Raw genomic sequence first — 18,485 nt, forward strand, 5'->3', positions numbered from 1 at the left:
AGACTGAGACTTCTAAAACTAAAATAAGGAGCAAAGATTTTTGCACAGGAGACTTTCTTTACAAGTAAAAGTCAAGTGTATAATTTCAAAAATATTTGGTTCGTATGTCTAAATATGCAGAACACTTTCCACACTAAATCAATCACTGATTAACTTCTTGGGGTCTGCCAGATTTTAGAAGACTTTTGGGCTGGAAAATCGGGACTCTATCTGGCAACACAGCACATGACGACGTGCCTACGTCTTACGTCAACTCAAAATCGAAGTGGATTTCTTTAGGCGTACACTCGTTATTTTCTGTATTTCACTCACCACTTTTGTACATTGTTTCTTTATTATGGTACTTTTTAAAGATAAAATATATACTACTGCAGAGCGACATCTTTAAATAGTATGTAAAGTGAGATGGATATTTTCGCTCCTTTTAGATGAGGTCTATAATCTGCAGCTGTTAGCAGAACTTGCTAGCTATTTTGTCGAGCTAGCTATGCACTAGCACGTTAGCTTCGCTCGCTAAGCAGTGACAACTGACAAAGGTAAACAACAAAGTCTTTTGACTTCGTTTTGTAAATTTCATTTTACGGTTCATACCCCCTTGTCTGTCCGTAACTAGTTGGTGAGATAAATTACGTTTTATTGGCGCTGTTCCCGCAGAACAAACTGGGAGTCCGAAACGAAGGAAAGGGTAGCGTCAACGAAAAACAATACAAATCCTCAATCCCTCGTCGGATTCTAGGCCGGCCAAGCTAATTCTTGCTAACTGCTATGATTTACTACTGGTATAGTTCTTCATACTCAACTTTTTTTCGTGTGAGCTATACCGCAATACATTTTTATTTACATTACACTTACAAAAAATAAAACAATTGGTTTTGAAAAAGGAGCTTTTTCTTATTTCTTGAGTTAGCATTTCTCAACTAACTGTTCATAGTTGCAGTCCTCTTATGGAAACACGGGCCGTCAACCACCCTTATTTTCATTTCTTTTTACAACATTTATGCCTTAAGAGTAAAAAAAAAAAACTGTTTTTGAACTATATGTGTTTTGTTCATACACGAGGTTTAATGTTTGTGGATGTGTATGCGCCAGTTATGACTCAATTAGCTTGAGCAACATTGAACTCTCATCTATTTTAAGAAATGTTAAAACTACTCATGTTCAATCTTGTTTTGTACATGTATATAAGTTGTATTCCTCACATGTTTTATTGCAAAATTATTGTTTTAAATTTCATTTTCTACCAGTTTTTCCTAATTAGCAAAAGGTTGTTGTTTTACAAACACTATTTAATGCATTGTTTCCTACTTTAAACTGTATGTTCACTTGCTAATTGGATGTAATTTGGCCTTTCTTGCAAAAACTGAACATTTAGCTACAACATAGTGTTTGTCTGCCCTTTTCTATTTTTTTAAAGCTTTATTTAAAGTCAGTTAATCTGGTTTTTAATATAAAATGATAATTTAAGAATTTTACACGTTACAGTAAAATACTAATAAATGAAGGTGATTAATTTGAGCAATTTGATTCACAACATAACTTCTGGTTTCTGATATGATTTTTAGTCACGGACCTAAAATTGATCCAGAACCTCTTTAGCCAAAAATTCAAACCGGTGTGACTCTGCGATAAATATCTGTGTACTTAACAGTGCAGGGGAAGTTTTGCAGACTTCTTCTATTTTTAATTGAGTGTAAATTAAATATGTTTACAAACAAACAAGAATTAATGTCAAATCCATTCACATCTCAAAGTTTAGGCCACTGTTGTTTTCCACATACAAATTATACAAACTGAACATTCTATCACACTATATGGTCACATGACTTTGCAAAATTTAAAATGTTTCCCGACATTTGACTGTAATTATGGCTTGATGAGTTTTTGCTGCAATCACGTGTGTGTTGTCCAGTGTAGTCATGTGCCTTAATCTAAATGTTATTTTCCAATATAGATTATCTTCAATTTATTTCATTTTGAAATGGTTTCACAATGGTGGATTTGGCTAACAACTTGCCTCAGATAAATTGATGTGGTTGAATTATGGAAACATAAATGTATTCATCAATTAATTATTACACCCCTAATAAAAAAAATTCTAACTTTTCCCCCCCTGCCCGCAGATCCTTTAACACCTGAACCATGTGAGGGCCCCTCGGTCCAGTCTGAGGGGATCCCAGGACTGTTGAAAGATCACCCCGCTGTGCGGGGCTGGACATCTGACCGAGAGAGCCGCCTAACCTGAGCCCTCATCCCCACATTCCTGTTCTCCTTTACCAAGGAGACACGCCATGATGTTCCGAGACCAGGTGGGCATCCTCACAGATTGGTTCAAAAGTTGGAACGAGTGTGAACAGACGGTGGCACTCCTGTCCCTCCTGAAGAGGGTGTCTCGCACCCAAGCTCGCTTCCTACACATCTGTCTGGAACACTGGCTGGCAGACTGCACAGAGATCCACATCCTTGAAGCTGAAGCCAACAATGCAGGTAGTTTCACCTTATTTTTAGTTTCAAATCATTATTTCCTTTTACATGACATTTAAATTAACGTCGTTTGAGTTGGATTTTTTTTGCTTGTTTAATAACGTATTAGCTAAATGTTCTGACTATAAAGAATGCACTTGAGTAAAAATGAAAGCCTAAAAATAACGTTGTCTTCCGTCACCAGCAATTGTCAGCCAGTGGCATCAAGAGCCAAAAGAGAAAGTGGTGTCCCTCCTGTTGTCTCACTTGCCGCTGTTGCAGCCACGTAACAGTGAGGCTAAATGTGAGTACATGAAACTGCTCCAGAAGGTTTTGAGTCACACTATTGAAAGTAGCCTATTTGTGGAAGAAAGCCGACAGCTGCTCTCCTACGCACTCATCCACCCCGCCACAACACTGGATGATCGCACCTCACTGGCCATGTGGCTCAACCACCTGGAGGAACATCTTTCTGGTGGCTATCCGCCTCGGCCCCCATCCAGCCCGTACCACCCGCGGCAAGGCTCGGATGAATGGCCGAGCTCAGCCGAGGCTCTGGACCCGGGGAACGCGTGGCACGATAAGTCCCCTTCATCTAGTACGTCTCCAGCAGGCCAGAACGGACATATGCCTTTTCCAGGTGGGATGTCCTCACCCATTAACAGCAATAATACAGGTAGAACATTGCCTTCATGTCATATTTTAATCAGGATAAGCAATTACAAAATACCCAATAGTTTTTAGTTTAACTGTTGCTAACATTTTGATATTTTTTGGCAGGTGTGGTGGGGCAGTTGCAGCCTAGCCCTCTGAAAAAGTCCATGTCCAATATTCCTTCCAGTCCCCAGGCCTGTGGCTCGGAATGGGTGAGCCAGGATGACATCGGGGGCCGACAGAACTTCATCCCAACAGACCACGCCCCCCTTTCACCCCAGAGCAGTGTAGCTTCCTCAGGCAGCGAACAGACAGAAGAGCAGGGCTCGGCTCGCAACACCTTTCAGGAAGACGGCAGTGGCATGAAAGGTGCACGATCGAGCCAACATTAACCGAATAACACACATTTTCTTTAACTACGTGTATTTTCCTTTTGTTCCAGATGTCCCTGCGTGGTTGAAGAGTCTCCGCCTTCATAAATATGCATCGTTATTCTCACAGATGACCTATGAAGAGATGATGATTCTCACAGAGCAACATCTGGAGTCTCAGGTATTTGGGCCTCTGTTTCTTCCATTAGAGCTGGATTTTAATGCGCTGCATACTTTGCTTTCCTCAAACATAATTTATCAGCTGTCAGTGAGCCCAAAGAATAAAAAAAATGCAGCTCCTCTCAGTTATTTATTGAGCCATTCACATGTTTTTTATGCCTCTTTTTGATTGAAATAGAACCCATTGTGATAGCAGTTCTTTAGAAAATGCTCTGTGTTAGCAAAATAAATGACATCTCTCATCATCTATTGATTTTTGTTTGTTCTTCTTAGAACGTCACAAAAGGAGCGCGACATAAGATCGCCTTGAGTATCCAGAAACTGCGAGAACGGCAAAGTGTACTCAGGTCTTTAGAAAAGGTAATTATCTTTCTACCAAAAGAAGACATTCATGAAATATGATTTATTTGTCTGATGCTGATAAGAATAATGTTCGGATTTTGAAAAACCTTTGGGGAAATTCTCATTAACTTACTTAAAATTTCTGGAAGTTTCTCAATCCTTATTTTCATCTTAAATATACTAATGGACATCAGTATTCCTGTTTTACATACTCATGTTCTGAACAAGAATATGTTTAAAAAAAAAAGTTAGATTTTAGATTTGTCAGCCTTATTAAAATGTTTTTAGTCATCTGATTTGCAATATACAGAGAAAGAGACACAATAATACTCAGAAATATGTTATACTAGCTGGTAAGAGATTTGTTTATGCTATCTCATAATATCATCTGTCAGTTTTTGTTTTTCAGAAATGTTTGGAAAGCTGTAATATTAAATGTCACTTTCTCCACTTTTATTCAAATTTTGTTTGCATGTAAACAGTCGCTGCCACCTTCATGTTATGTGTTATAAAAAAGAAATCAAGCACGTAGATCATTTATTCTTTATTATTGATTTTTTTTATTTAGGATATTTTGGAAGGGGGGAACATGCGCAATGCTCTCCAAGAGCTGCAACAAATCATCATCACACCCATCAAGGCCTACAGCCCGCCCAGTGCGGCGCAGCCCGCCACTGAGACCGGGAGCTCGCCGTCTGAAATCACAAAAACCGGAGCGGAGAAAGAGTCGGAGCCCTTCCAGTCCCACAGCACGCCCCCCTGTGATGGAGAGTCCTCGGCCACGCCGATTTCAGACGGAGACATTGCTGGACAGTTCACCCGAGTCATGGGTAAAGGTAAGAGCAGGATTATTTGGTCGTTTTACATCTTTTATCCTGCAGGGTGTGTAGTTTTAACTCGCCTTAAAACCTTTACATGAATGAAGTATTGATGCTGAAATATAAATGTAATTTTCATTTTACCTTGATATACTACTGTTCTATTTTATGTTACCTTCTTCCAGTAGTTAACCCTCTCTGTTCTCCTCAGTGTGTACCCAGCTTTTGGTGTCCAGGCCAGATGAGGAAAATATTAGCTGTTACCTTCAGCTTATTGAAAAAAGTCTGTCACATGAGGTAAGTATTAGTTTCTTCTGTCTGCTATTTTTTTTCTCAGATTTTCATTTATCTATTCAGTGATTTGAATCACAGATAGTGGGAGTGTGAGGCTCTTTAAAAGCTAAAACCCTTTCAACTTCACTTAAACTCCCAAAATGATTTCATTGCCCAATTTAGCAGTGAGTCTGGTTATGAGTCATTTAAAAACAATCTTAAAAACTCAATTTTTGACGGGGAATAAAATACATTTTTGTTGTTCCTTTCTTCTGTTGGATAGGCGTTCACAGAAACTCACAAGAAAAGGCTGGTGTCCTGGAAGCAGCAGGTCCTCAAGCTGCTGCGCTTGTTTCCCCGCAAAGCGATGCTGGACATGCCAGCGTACCGACAGAAAGGGTGAGACTCACAGCTTTATTTTAGCTTTCAGCGCCCCTTTTTGCCTTATATTTTATTTTAGCACTCTTCTATTCTCATTCTGACTTTTATTTTCTCTTTTATCCCTTCTTCTTATAAAGATTATCAATACCATGTTATCAGTTTTATCTTGTATTAACTTTTAGTTTCTATCTTTATGTTCCTCGTCATTGCAGTTGGAACTATGGGTCAAACTCCCTCCCCACAGCAGGCTCTGTGAGTGGAGGTGTAGGAAGGCGGGGCCAAAGGCAGTTTCAAATGACCCCTCGAGGCCTCCCAGCTGGGCGTATATGTCTTCCTGGTGGGATTGGAGGAGCATCTCCACGCCACACACTCACCAATCCTGCGCTGGCTGGCCAGGGTAGACAAGTCAGTATCACTGCAGCTCTATTTTTTTGGACTTCACTTTACTTACATGTACTTGGATATTTTGCAATGCTAAAATACATAAACAAAATCATCCTCTATTTCTATGATAAAAGTCCTCTGTGCTGGAGATATTTATAACCACTATGCTTTCTTCTACTTTGCATTCTCTGTAAATGATAACATCAGATGCAACTGTCAAAAGATGAAACCAGTAAACATGTTAAATCTGTTTTAATACTTGCTCAGTGGTTCCACTTTTATTGAGTTTTTAATAATTCATTTGAACAGCTCAAACAAAGCAAAGTAATGAACACCCTCTCTCCTTGATTTGTGTGTTCTCCTGTAGAACCTGTGGTTTGCCAACCCTGGGGGGAGCAACAGCATGCCAAGTCAGAGTCGCAGCTCCGTGCAGCGGACCCACTCACTTCCTGTCCATACGTCCCCACAAACCATGCTCATGTTCCAGCAGCAAGGTACTGCACAAGGTCGAGCATATTTTCCACCAGGATAGATTCTTAAATTGGCCAGAGGCGGCCTCTGTCCTTGTTTAAATGCAGATGCACCATATTCACAGCAAACATGTCAGCAGGACGGCCTCATCCTCGCGTTTTTCCACATGTACAGATGTGCATGTGTGGGTAATGTAGGTACTTTTCTAAAAAAGTTAAACAAAACTTATTAACAAAATTGATCATTTCAAATAGAAATTATGGAATCGGAAGATTTAAAGACCGACTCTGATCATCTTTAGATCCTTTTAGGAAGTGTTCCCAGTCATTAATTAATAATGATTAAGCCATTTTTAGCCACAATAATGTGTTGTTTTCTGAAACACAGTTTCTGCAGAGCAGCAGTAGTTTATTGGAAATTTGTCTAAGTTGTAGGCAGGAATGTGTGGAGCAATGCCCCTTTTCATCACCCACATGTTTATACTCCCCTCTTAGCTTACAGCCCCTCACATCCCCAAACTAACAAAAATGGAGAGGAAGATTGGAGTTATCCAGCCGTACAGTTTTGAGTCAGATGTTCCACCCAGTGTATTTTCTATTTCACAAATATGCTCTTTATTTGTTTTATAGTTTAGCACAAATAAAATGGATAACATGGCTTCATAAAAAGACATTCAAGTACAGTGCAGGGAGAGGCAGAAAAACCCCCAAATGGCTTATTCAAGGCCTCAACCCAAAAGAATCAAACATATAAAATAAATATCTATCATATATACATGTATTTTCAAAAGTTTTTAAAGTAAGAAGTGGCAATACATATATTAGTAGTTCACAAGTAACAGGATTTGTCTAAAATGCAAATAATCCAATTAATTGCAGAAAGCATAAATATACCATCTATATCATAACACTCTTGGGATGAAAACAGAATTTTTTTTTTTTCGTTTGCTCCTGATTCACAACAATTTGAATAAATAAATACTTGGAAATTCCATTTTGTGCTTAATTTTTCTAAATATATATGGTCCATCATGAGAAAAAATGCCTTAAGAGCATGTTAAAGGGTAACACAGGACAGTTGGAGGCTGACTCCACTCTCAGCCCAGATTTGAAAAATTGACTAAAGGGGCGGGGTGAGCGGAGGAGGTGTGGTTTAGATTTGTTAGTGACAGTGACAGTGAGGTTAGCTTGAGGTAACATAACGTTTTCAATATGGAGAGTGGTTTCTCCAAAGGACTTTCTGTGGAGGTTGAGGATTTTTCTCCTCCACCTTCTCCCGATGTAGGAGTCCAGACTGAAGAGGACCCATGTCTCAGCGGTAAAAGGATGCTAGCATCATAAGCCAATAAAGGCTAACGTATTCAGCAAACAATCCAGAGTAAAACGTTCATTGCAAATCCAGTCACCAGGATGGAGTTTGTTGGATTTGATGCCTATTGCACTAAACCACTGTTGACTAACTTCCAAGTCCACTGGAAAGTTGTGCAAGCCAGTAGATTTTTGAAAACCGAAGGCAAAACGCCTACGAGCCATGCTAAAGCTAACACGATAATGACTGAGCGTTACAAAATGAAAAATGGGCGGGGCTCTTATATTGGAGCTGTAGAACATGATGACGTGAATCTTCTGAAATGACCTTGTACTAATCACAAAATTCAACTGTAGCATCTTGTTTCAACCTGTAGGGGGCAGCACACAAACGATTTTAGATTATAATTTCAGGAATTAAACAAGTTTATTTAAAATTGTCAAAAATGTGGCAAGGACCAACAGAGAGCACTTTTAAAACTCAATGTATATAGGTCAACAGCCAAAAAATGTTGATTTAGTGTTTGGTTAACCTTTAAAAACACCAAAAACCCGATTTTCATCAGAGCGGGTCTTTAAGCCTGTTTGTCCAAAACAAGCAGAAACATTCATGGTGTATTCTGTCATTTCTGACTTCCATTATACACTAGTGTCATTTACACAGTTTGTGCCTCTCCATCTCTGAGAAAAGAGCAGCTTAGAGAAGGAGTCTTAAGCTAGGATAAGCCAGTGAATCTGACAACTAAAAGTGTATGACACATTAATCCCACATTATAAATTCAACTAAAAATAGCCGGGCTGTCTGAAAAACATTTGTTCCTGTTATCCAAATGGAACACACCAGAATCACAGGACAAAGAACCGGCTCTCTAGATTTACTTCATTTGTTGTAGAAAACAAAAGAAATGTAACTGATGTAGTTGTTTTCTATTTCCCAAGAATGCCAAGTTCCAGGTGCTGACCTGGAGATCAACCCTACGCTGGAGTCACTGTGCCTCAGTATGACAGAGCATGCCTTAGGAGGTAAGTGTCCTCACCACTTAAGGAAGAAATGGGTCACTGGCTGCACATGCCACACAGCTATCCATCTTAAAAAAGAGAAAAATCCCCACCTTGTTAAGCTGCAACCAAATTCTACTTTTGTACATAAATGTCTGTCTGATTGCATTTTGTTTTTCTCCTCAGACGGAACAGACCGGACATCAACAATATGAAAAAAATACGGAGAACTACACGTCGGTCGAAGCCTGTTCAGTTCAGCACAAAGATAAACATATGCTTCAGAAAACCAGGCAAAGCAGTCACTACAATATGACAGAAATGTGTATATGTTCTCTAATATTTTTGTACTTTATTATATACAACTAAGTTTATTAAAAATGGAATACAGATGAATATTATATTGTTGAACAGAAAAAAAGGTTAACTGTATCGACTGCACCCGTGTCACCTGCAGGACTGTGGCATGACGTGCAGAGGCTCAGTTCACCTCCATGAGAGAGAAACTGTGGATTGGTGCTGTCTTTAAGGGTCGCTGCCCTGAATTCTCTTCTTTTCCCGTTGCCTTGGAACAAGGCTTTCTATCCACAACACACTGACAGCCGCAGCCCACGCATTGTCTAATTTGTAGACTCCGATTAATTCCGGCCAGAAGTAAGGCACTTTTATTAAATTATCTTTGCTATTCGGCACTAAACTGTAATTGGCCTGGCGGTACACTTCGCAAAGAGGTTGACTTCTCTGGCTGTGTCGATCTCGTGTGTAGCGCTCTATGAAATGTGGATCGTTTTTCCCTCTCTGAAGAAAATGTTCAGTGGCAAAAGCATGAAAGGAGAGGACCAAAAGTAATGTGGAAAAGTTTGAAATTCTTTCGAGGAGTAACTTTTTTTTTGTTTTACTTAAACACATAAAAACTCAAGAGATGATATCCTCCTTACAACTTCTGCAAAGCCAAAGAGAAGGGTTTTGTGATTGTTAACTTGAGAAAGGTATTTGTAGTGAAATGCAGCAGAATGGTATGATTAAAAAAAACAACCGAGGAGTTTGAAGAACTAATGCCAGCTGCAATTTGTTTTTGTTTTTTTTCCTTTTCTGCTTTGCTACATAAATGATGATGATGAATCTCATTTTGTGCCAGGGAAGCCCCACAGGGGGTAGGTAAGGGCTGGTGAGTGTGGTGTGATGTTCAACTAATAAAAGCAGACGATACCAGAGTGTTTTCAATTTTCAATCGGAGTGAAACTCTCTGGCTCCTTTATGATTGGCTTTGGAAATAAAGCGTTTAATAAACCGCCTCACCCTCACAATGCCCTCTCCCTCAAATGGCCAACGTGAAGATTTGATGATTCACATACTTTCCGAGGTGCTTGATAATGTCCCCATGTTTTGTTTTGTTTTTTCTTTTTTTGTGTCTCGGTGTGTTTCAGTCTCAGAGCCCTAACATTGTCATGTGGTATCAGTGTTGAATCAAAAACTGTCTTCTACAGCTTCTGTCTTTGAATGTGGCAGAGCCGGAGGTGCATGTATTTGTAATATGGTCTTAACTTTTGCATCACTTTTTTTTGTTGCTTCACAAGGCAGGGAAACCATTCACATATTATTTCAGCAGAGCCATAGGAGGTCTGATTAGTAAAGATGATTATACAGATATTTTTTTTCCAGTCGTACTTTTTTTTTTTTTTTTAATTCTCCTTTAATATCGATAACTCATGTTTATTTTCTGTAATCGCATGTTTTGCCACACTAATACAACACTGTTGTTGATTTAAGACATGGTGGTTGAAGGTGCCTGGTGTCACCAACAACCAAGACAAGAGACCTTTGCAACTAACCTTATATAAATCTGCCGCCTAAATGTCACTGTTTACATCTCTGGGATAAAGCCCAGTTCATATTATATGATGTCATGATTAATCCATTATATCGTTATATAACACATTAAAGAACTGAAGCTTTTACATGGATGGATGAGTAAAGAGTGAAAGCAAATTTTAATACTCCCTAATTTGTGGATTCAATATAAGTCTTTCTATAATTGTACCTACAAGGTGCATGCTACATTTTTATTATTTCTTTTTGTCATGTGGGTTTGAGAAACATTTCTCTGGCCTTGTGATTGTTCAGTCTGTCAATGTTTGATAAACTGTTAATGTGGTGCCTGAAAATTCTCAGCTCCAGCATCTTCAGTTTGTTTATTTTTAATAATGATTTTTTTTTAATTATTTTTCAGAGCAGGCTCTTTTTGTGAAACGTCATTCTCGTGTCTGTGAAGGACTCCAGTGAGTCGATGCCGGCTTTAACAAACGATTTCCTCATAACTGTGATGTTACAGGTTGCTCAGATTCCAAATTTCTGTTGCTTTGGACAACCTACCTTTTCATTTTCAAATAGACACAAAGGTACTTGCAGATTTCTCAGATGGATTGTTAAATTGTGATGCAGCAGGAGATAGAAGTGCTTATTTGAGCCAACAGTTTTTATGAGTAAACTGAACATTAAACAGGCCAAGGAATATGTTTACTCTTTGTTTACATTCCAGTGATCCATGAAATCAGTTGGGAGTCTCACAGCTTGAGACACGTTTATTGGAAAGACACCAAATAGTACATGTGCAGGTACAAACCAGTGTCCTGTTGAGTTCATGTTAATGTTCCCTGTTAGGCTTTTTTAATTATTGTTAAACAAAAGCAGTTATCTGTAAGTTATACTCAACATAAGCATCTTATACTATTTCTATTTCACCCCCAGAGTTTTCTAATATTTTATGAACCTTTTGCATCACGTGCTTACACTCTAATTTTCTACTGCCATTCATCTGTGAGAATGGTCTTAAGTGCAACATCATAAACAGTAAATAAAGAGGTTCAGTTCTTTTGCAGCTTCATATTTCGTTGGGTCTTGTGTCAGTTTGCATTTAATTTTAAAGTACTTTTTTCGTTAGAATGTTAAAACTTTTATTGTTGTAGTATTTGGTGACGACAGGTTTAACTTCCGGGTTACGTTTTCGGCTTCCTGTGGCTTATCGGGCTAATGGAAGCTAGCCGCCTTGGCGTGAACGTTATTAGTTTCCCTAAGAATAAACAAAAGCTTTTTCGTGGAGAAACTTCTTCACAACTACAAAACGTATATATTTATTTCATATTATGCTGGTAAGTGATGTGTACAAAAGTTCAGAGAAGATTGTTTTAGAGAAGTCGGTGAACTAGTCAGGAAACAACCTAGCTAACTTGCTAACTGTTTTTTTTTTTTTTTAGCTACGTTAAAGAATTGCTTTAAAAATGCTAATTTTGTTGCTCCAAAACTTAATATTGTACCAAATTATACATTTCGAATTAATTTTATAACGTCTGAAAGTGAAACTTGTTTTTATTTTTTTACCTTGAACATCAATTTTTTGCTAGTTTTCCAGGGAAAGTTTGTAGAAACAAAAATCTACCGAAATGATTGATATACTATTTATAAACACGCTCGATTTAACTGGACCTATACCTTTCGATACTATTACATTCTTGGTGTTACTTTGATGAGTTTTAGACTGCTGTTTTGAAACTACAAATTAATGTATTATTTTACAAAAGCCAAGCTTGGAAATCTTTAATTGTAGATAATTACCCGGCACAACTTTAAAAATTGACATGGTCTTTTTAAAGGTAGAATTATTTGGTTGTGTAAATCAATATTGAAGCTCCTATTAAGTCTGTGTTTAAGAGTTTAAGCAGTGCTTTTATTTTTCAGGATGTTTGATGTCCTTGTGGGTTCTGTGCCTGGTCAATGTCTTAGACTTTCAAAGGATGGATGTGGATGGAGGCCCTACTAGAGGATAAGTTATCACATTTTGACATCCATCAGTGGAACGACTGTCTCCTCTCACTACATAATCCATTATGTCATTACCAAAAGAGTCAGGAAACAGAGGAAAAGAATGAGAGCGGGGGGCCCGTCCCAAGGTGAGACAAAGCCGGTCAGAAGAGAGGAGAGACACAGGAGGTGGTTGGAAAGGTGGGAAAGGGAAAAAGAAGGGCCTCTCTTCCCACGAGACGGCCAATGAGCGGCCTGTCAGCGATGGATTCGAGTATGGCGAGCTTTTAAGCGAGATGGAGACTAGGAACCAAACATCCTCCTCTTCGTCGTCTCCCCAGAGGGACAGTTGGAGGTGGCTGGGCTTGGAAGCTACAACGTCATTACCGGGACAAGAACAGGTTACGGCCAGGGCGAGTGTGGCGACGGTTAGCACCGCCACAGAATTACCAGTGCTCATTGAAGCGGATGGTAGAGGATCGAGCAGCAGCCGGACTCTCAGGCAAAAAATCCAAGATGCCATGGGGCAGTGTTTCCCTATAAAGACGCACAGCGCAGCGGCAACTCCAGTCCCACAGTCGTTCTGCTCATCCTCATCGGCTGCCTGTGCTTCCTCCAAGCGGAAGATCCATCTCAGCGAGCTGATGCTGGAAAACTGCCCATTCCCTGTGGGGTCAGAGCTGGCTCAGAAGTGGTATCTCATTAAGCAGCATACAGCGCCCATTACTCAGTCTCCCCTGCTGGATTCTGCCGTCGTGTGCAGTGCCCCGACTTCAGCCATGGCCGCTGTGGTGGAGGATGTTGACGATAGGCTGCGAGAGCGGAGGCGCATTAGCATCGAACAAGGCGTTGACCCGCCACCCAACGCAGAAATCCATACATTTGAGGTGACGGCACAAATTAACCCCCTCTACAAGCATGGCCCAAAACTGGCCCATGGAATGAATGAGTTATCTGGACCTGACCGAGCCTCCGTTCAGCAGCAGCAGCAGCAGCAACTTCTTCTCCAACGACAGCAGCAACACCAACTTCTTTTACAGAGCTGTTTGGACACCCTAGATGAAGTCGTGGCCTCGGCGTCGGCCTCTGCTCATATCTCCGATACAGCTCCCGACCTCTCGCTTGACCCAGAGGTCACAGTGACCGATCCAAGCTCTGGAGCCTCGCTTCCTCAGATCGAGCACCATAATTGCCAGGATGCGGCTTACCGCATCCACACTCAGATCGATTACATTCATTGTTTGGTTCCAGACCTGCTGCAGATCACCAGCCTCCCCTCTTACTGGGGGGTGATGGACCGCTACGAGGCAGAGAACCTGCTGGAGGGAAAGCCTGAGGGCACCTTCCTCCTCCGAGACTCCGCGCAGGAAGACTACCTCTTCTCCGTCAGCTTCCGCCGCTACGGCCGCTCCCTGCACGCGCGCATCGAGCAGTGGAACCACAACTTCAGCTTCGACGTGCACGACCCCAGCGTCTTCCACGCGCCCACCGTCACGGGACTGCTGGAGCATTACAAGGACCCCAACTCTTGCATGTTTTTCGAGCCCCTTTTGTCCAACCCCATCCACCGCACACAGCCTTTCAGCTTGCAGCGCATCTGCAGGGCTGTTATAAGCAGCTGCACCACCTATGATGGCATCAACTTGCTACCCATTCCAAATGCGTTGAAGAAGCACCTGAAAGAATACCACTATAAGCAGCGAGTACGCGTACGGCGGATGGATACATGGTGGGAATGAAGAGCAAAAAGACAATTAAAAAACATGTTTTTATGTATTTACTAAACTGACTGATATATTTTGATTTTTTTAGGCTTTACCAACTACACTGTTTATTTATTATATTCCTGCTGTACGTCTTTACATGTGAACTAAACCACTCCGCTTACTGATCACACACACTCAAAGAGTTGGGTAAATGAAACTGCTTTTTGATCTGTGCTGTTCAGACAACTACTTCTCTGTTTTTTCAAGTGTGACTAAATCAGCTTCATTATCTGATGATGGGGGTATGAATCAAGATGATTATAATAGAGTTGTTCATCAGTCACATGCTGAGCAGGTGAAACACATACTGATGAGTGTTTTTGCTTGTCACCGAGGTGTTGGAAGTGCTCCTCTTCAGTATTATTCACAACTTAAGACTGACAATCTCTTTAAAATGCCTTTTTTTATTTAAAGGCTTGTTTGAAAACTTAATTAAGTTCTCTGTTTTTAGAGTTATGATTGAATTCCATAATAATGAGTCCATTTTAGGAAGCCAACAAATCTTTTCGCTGAAATGTAGGAGGTTAGTTTATCACTGTGTTCCAGTTATTCACACTCTACAATGTGAGTTCTTGTGCAATAAAATGTTATTTCTACATCTCCATATCGATCTGTATTCTTGTGAGACCAAGCGAACAGTTGAAAACTTTCAGTATTTTTGTCCAGATATTATTTTTGTTCATCGTCTCGGTGGTCTTTCACAAGTTCTGCATCGTTCAGCTGCTTAGTTTTCAGCACACGTGACGGCCATCTGTGCAGTCTCCTGTGAGGTTAAATTCCATGCACCCTCTGCCAACTGTCTTCATTAATTTTGAAGTAGGGATCAGATCTGGCCTTTGTGAACTCATCGCCAGTAATACAGCTGTATTATCAGAATGCAAAATGGGACTGGTGAGCCGCCTCCTTCCATTACTCAAATTTTATGTTTTTATTTGGAGCTAATTGGGACATAAAGCAAAGGATCCATAAAAATAAAATGATCATTTTTGTTATTTAAAAATCTTGTTTTTCCACTAATCTGTCATTTAGTAAAAAAAAAAAAAAAAAAAGGTGAAAAACAAAATGCAGACCTTATTGTTCCACTATTCCAGGGGTCTGCAACCTTCAACACTTCCGGGTCGATTTCATGCCAGCCGAAACCCAGTAGGAGCCACAAAGTTTTCACTCACCCTTTAGAAAATAAGATACTTATTTATATTTGTGTTTTTGCTATTGACATGATACATTTATATGAACTATTGTAGTTTTTGGACATAAATAAAACATAAACATGAGGAGAAAATAGATTTTTTTTAAATACGAAATAATTTATAACTTTTTGACCGAGCTTTGAAGGACTTCCTTTCAAAATAAAAGACAACTTTACTACTTACTTAATTTTTCCTTTAAAGTTACTTTTTAGTAAAAAAAAAAAAAAAAATCATTTATTTTAACCAAAGAGACACAATGGAGAGGTAAAAGAGCCTGAACTATACCAGTCTGCAACCTGCGGCTCCAGAGCCACATGCAGCTCTTTAAGCACTCCATTGTGTTTGTCTGGGTAAAGAAAAATCAAATATTTTTAATATGAAAAAAAGTAACTTATTTTAGGTTTATCTCAACCAAAAAATATAATAAAAGTCAAACGTTTTTCAATGCCTTCACAAACAATTGAAGGACGATGTGTATGAAATAAACCAATCAATCAACCAATGTATAACTTCACCAGGATCCTAACTACATTACCCATAACGCTCCAACAATCCATCATGCAGTTTCGTTTCATAGTTTACCAAAACTGAAACATTTTGACAGATATTTGAGTGCTGTTTACCAAAGAAAATCAATCTGAAGTCAGTCAACAACCTGAATTCACAAACCAGAATTTAATTCAATTCAATTTTATTCATATAGCCCAAAATCACAAAAAATAAAATGCCCCATTGGGCTTCATGCCAGTAATTGTACAGAAGCAGAAAGTCTGTCATATAACATTAACAAAAATGAATTGCTAAACTAAACAGACCAAATAAAACTGGTTATACCTGCCCTTAGACCCTCCGTCCTGGTAGGAAAAACTTCTAAAAAACCCAATTCAGGCAAAAAAAAAAAAAAGAATAATTCAAGTTGCATTTTCCATTTTTGAATAAAAAATCAAGGATATTAATTATGAAGGGGTCACTTCATTAGCTCTGCTTTATTTATTTTTTATTTAGATTAATGCATTTCCAGTTTAGATGCACCACAAACTATACCTACTACTATATATCCTGCATTGAGATGATTTTATGTGGCACAGGGTGTCTTTTATTTTGAAAGAACGTCATGCAGACCTCTAAAGAATTAGAAACTAATTCAAATTTTGAAAAAAGGCTATTTTCTCTTTATGTTTCTGTTTTATTTATGCTTGAAAAAACAAATGTATTTATCATAATAGTAACTATATCCTATATAATTCTTCTTCTAAAAGGTGAAATAAGACTTTGTGGCTCCTACCGGGATGCTGTCAGTAAAAAATCCTCTAGAATGGCTCTTTTACTGTTGAACCCCTGCACTATATGTTTGAGTTGAACAAACCATGTCAATATTCTTGCCTACAGCAGAGATCCACTTTTCAGGAAGTAAAGCTTTCAATCTCTATCACGGAAAACGTATCTGAGGATTTATGGCTCAATTTGTCAGCTTTAATGGAGTCATCATGTAGTAATTTGTATTGATGCAAGCCCAGCTGCTAATTGTTGTGCGTTTACCAGGGAAAGACAACAGCTCCGTCCTTTTAACGTGAAATCCTGGAGACTTCTCAATCATCTCTTGTCCCGCCGTGACAGTCTTCCCTTTCATCAGGTTGATGCTGTACGGATGTAAATCATCCGTGACAAGCGGTTATCCAATAATAGAGCTGCTATATTTGTGGGGATTTTTTTTTTTGTAATTTATTTAGCAAAACTGGAGCCTTTTTGGCTTTTGAATTTTTAATCAAGCAACAGTGAAAGCCTCTCTTGGAGATGTGGGGAGTTTGACCTGCCATGCATATACAAGTGTCGGCGGGCAATTTCAGCCGCTGACAGCTCAAGGCTTTTTTGTTTCATCTTTTCCACCACACTGAGTCGCTCCACAATTGGGGTGTCCCTGGTGGAAAACCACGTGACCATGAGAATTGTTGCGAGTTAAGATCACATCACTCATAGATTCCTATCTCTTGCATGTGGAAATCAGTTGATAGATCAAGGCTACAAGAGCAGAATGATTGTTTTTTTCTGGTAAATTATGACATGTTGAAGGAGAAAGCTTGAGTGGAGAAGTTGTATATATCATTTAATTACATTTTTTCTCTCAATTTTTTTTGTATTAACTTTTTAACACCTGAGGTGTTGCCAGTGACTCTTAAACTTCAACTCTGAAAGAGCCAATCGAGTTGATTTCTCACCGACTACAACCCAGTAGGAGCCACAAAGACTTCCTTCTCTTTTTAAAAAAAATGCTATTGTTACTACTATGATAATATAGTAACATAATAGTAACATAAATGAACTGTTGCAGGAAAAGCAGAAAAGTTGACAGAAGATCCTTTCAAAATAAAAGACACCCTGTCACATGTGATCATCTCAGTGCAGCAAATGTAGTAGTAATAAGTGTAGCGATTCAATAAAAACAGCTAATTTCACTGTTATTGTTGCATCTCAGCCAGAATTGTAAATCTAACAAAATTAAATCCAAACTAATTAAGTGACCCCTGCCATATTTTTCAAACATATTTTTTAAAAAAATCACCTAAAAATCTAAATTTGCCTTAATACTGGTTGTACTTATAGACATCCATTGATTTTTTTGTAATACACGATGCATACAAATGTGTCAAAATGTTATTTATAAATGAGTTAAAGCTTGAGTTAGTTTACTTTTTTTAATTATGAAGTTTTTAACCCAAATCCCACAAGCTAAATATCTTAAAAAGCTATTTATCATGTCGATCTGAAGCCTCCGTTTATAAAATCTCCTCTGAGGGGGCGTGGCTTTTGGTGCTGAGTAGCCCCGCCCCTGATTTCCACCCACTGTCTGATTATGATAGCTCTGTGTCTTGTTAGCATAAATGGTTTCTTACTACAGTTGTTGAAATGACATACATACATGTTAAAAACTAAAAAAAAACACGATTTTCATTATAAGGGGACTTTAAACGTACTATAACTTTTCAACCTTAAGTCTACGGTTGAAAAGTTACAGTATATCAAAGAACATAAGCGCTGAAGCTCTGATGTTAAAGGGTTAACCTGCTTTTTCTTTTCCAGGACCTATAGGGCA

The 18,485-nt window shown here is 39.0% G+C and overlaps 2 protein-coding genes across 3 annotated transcripts; both read left to right on the top strand.

The window, feature by feature from the left end:
- The first annotated feature begins 237 nt into the window (after nucleotides 1-237).
- LOC112149181 (protein Smaug homolog 2) lies at nucleotides 238-14,800 on the top strand. Of its 2 annotated transcripts, none has more exons than XM_024276717.2 (14): nucleotides 238-536; nucleotides 2,121-2,484; nucleotides 2,666-3,100; nucleotides 3,241-3,483; nucleotides 3,557-3,666; nucleotides 3,939-4,025; nucleotides 4,576-4,843; nucleotides 5,037-5,122; nucleotides 5,382-5,497; nucleotides 5,692-5,884; nucleotides 6,231-6,357; nucleotides 8,581-8,664; nucleotides 8,827-11,789; nucleotides 12,376-14,800. In XM_024276717.2, the coding sequence occupies exons 2-13, from the start codon at nucleotides 2,289-2,291 to the stop codon at nucleotides 8,853-8,855; spliced, it is 1,974 nt and encodes a 657-aa protein (XP_024132485.1). In that variant the 5' UTR covers nucleotides 238-536; nucleotides 2,121-2,288; the 3' UTR covers nucleotides 8,856-11,789; nucleotides 12,376-14,800. The 2 variants fall into 2 exon arrangements, with proteins under 2 accessions (XP_024132485.1, XP_024132484.1); XM_024276716.2 differs by having other exon boundaries at nucleotides 239-536; nucleotides 2,666-3,136.
- Nucleotides 12,735-14,177, top strand: socs9 (suppressor of cytokine signaling 9). The gene has a single exon (XM_024277029.1). The coding sequence runs from the start codon at nucleotides 12,735-12,737 to the stop codon at nucleotides 14,175-14,177; it is 1,443 nt and encodes a 480-aa protein (XP_024132797.1).
- Nucleotides 14,801-18,485: the final 3,685 nt, after the last annotated feature.

This window comes from Oryzias melastigma, linkage group LG13 (genome assembly GCF_002922805.2).
Source record: "Oryzias melastigma strain HK-1 linkage group LG13, ASM292280v2, whole genome shotgun sequence".
In the NCBI taxonomy this organism is placed as follows: Eukaryota; Metazoa; Chordata; class Actinopteri; order Beloniformes; family Adrianichthyidae; genus Oryzias; species Oryzias melastigma.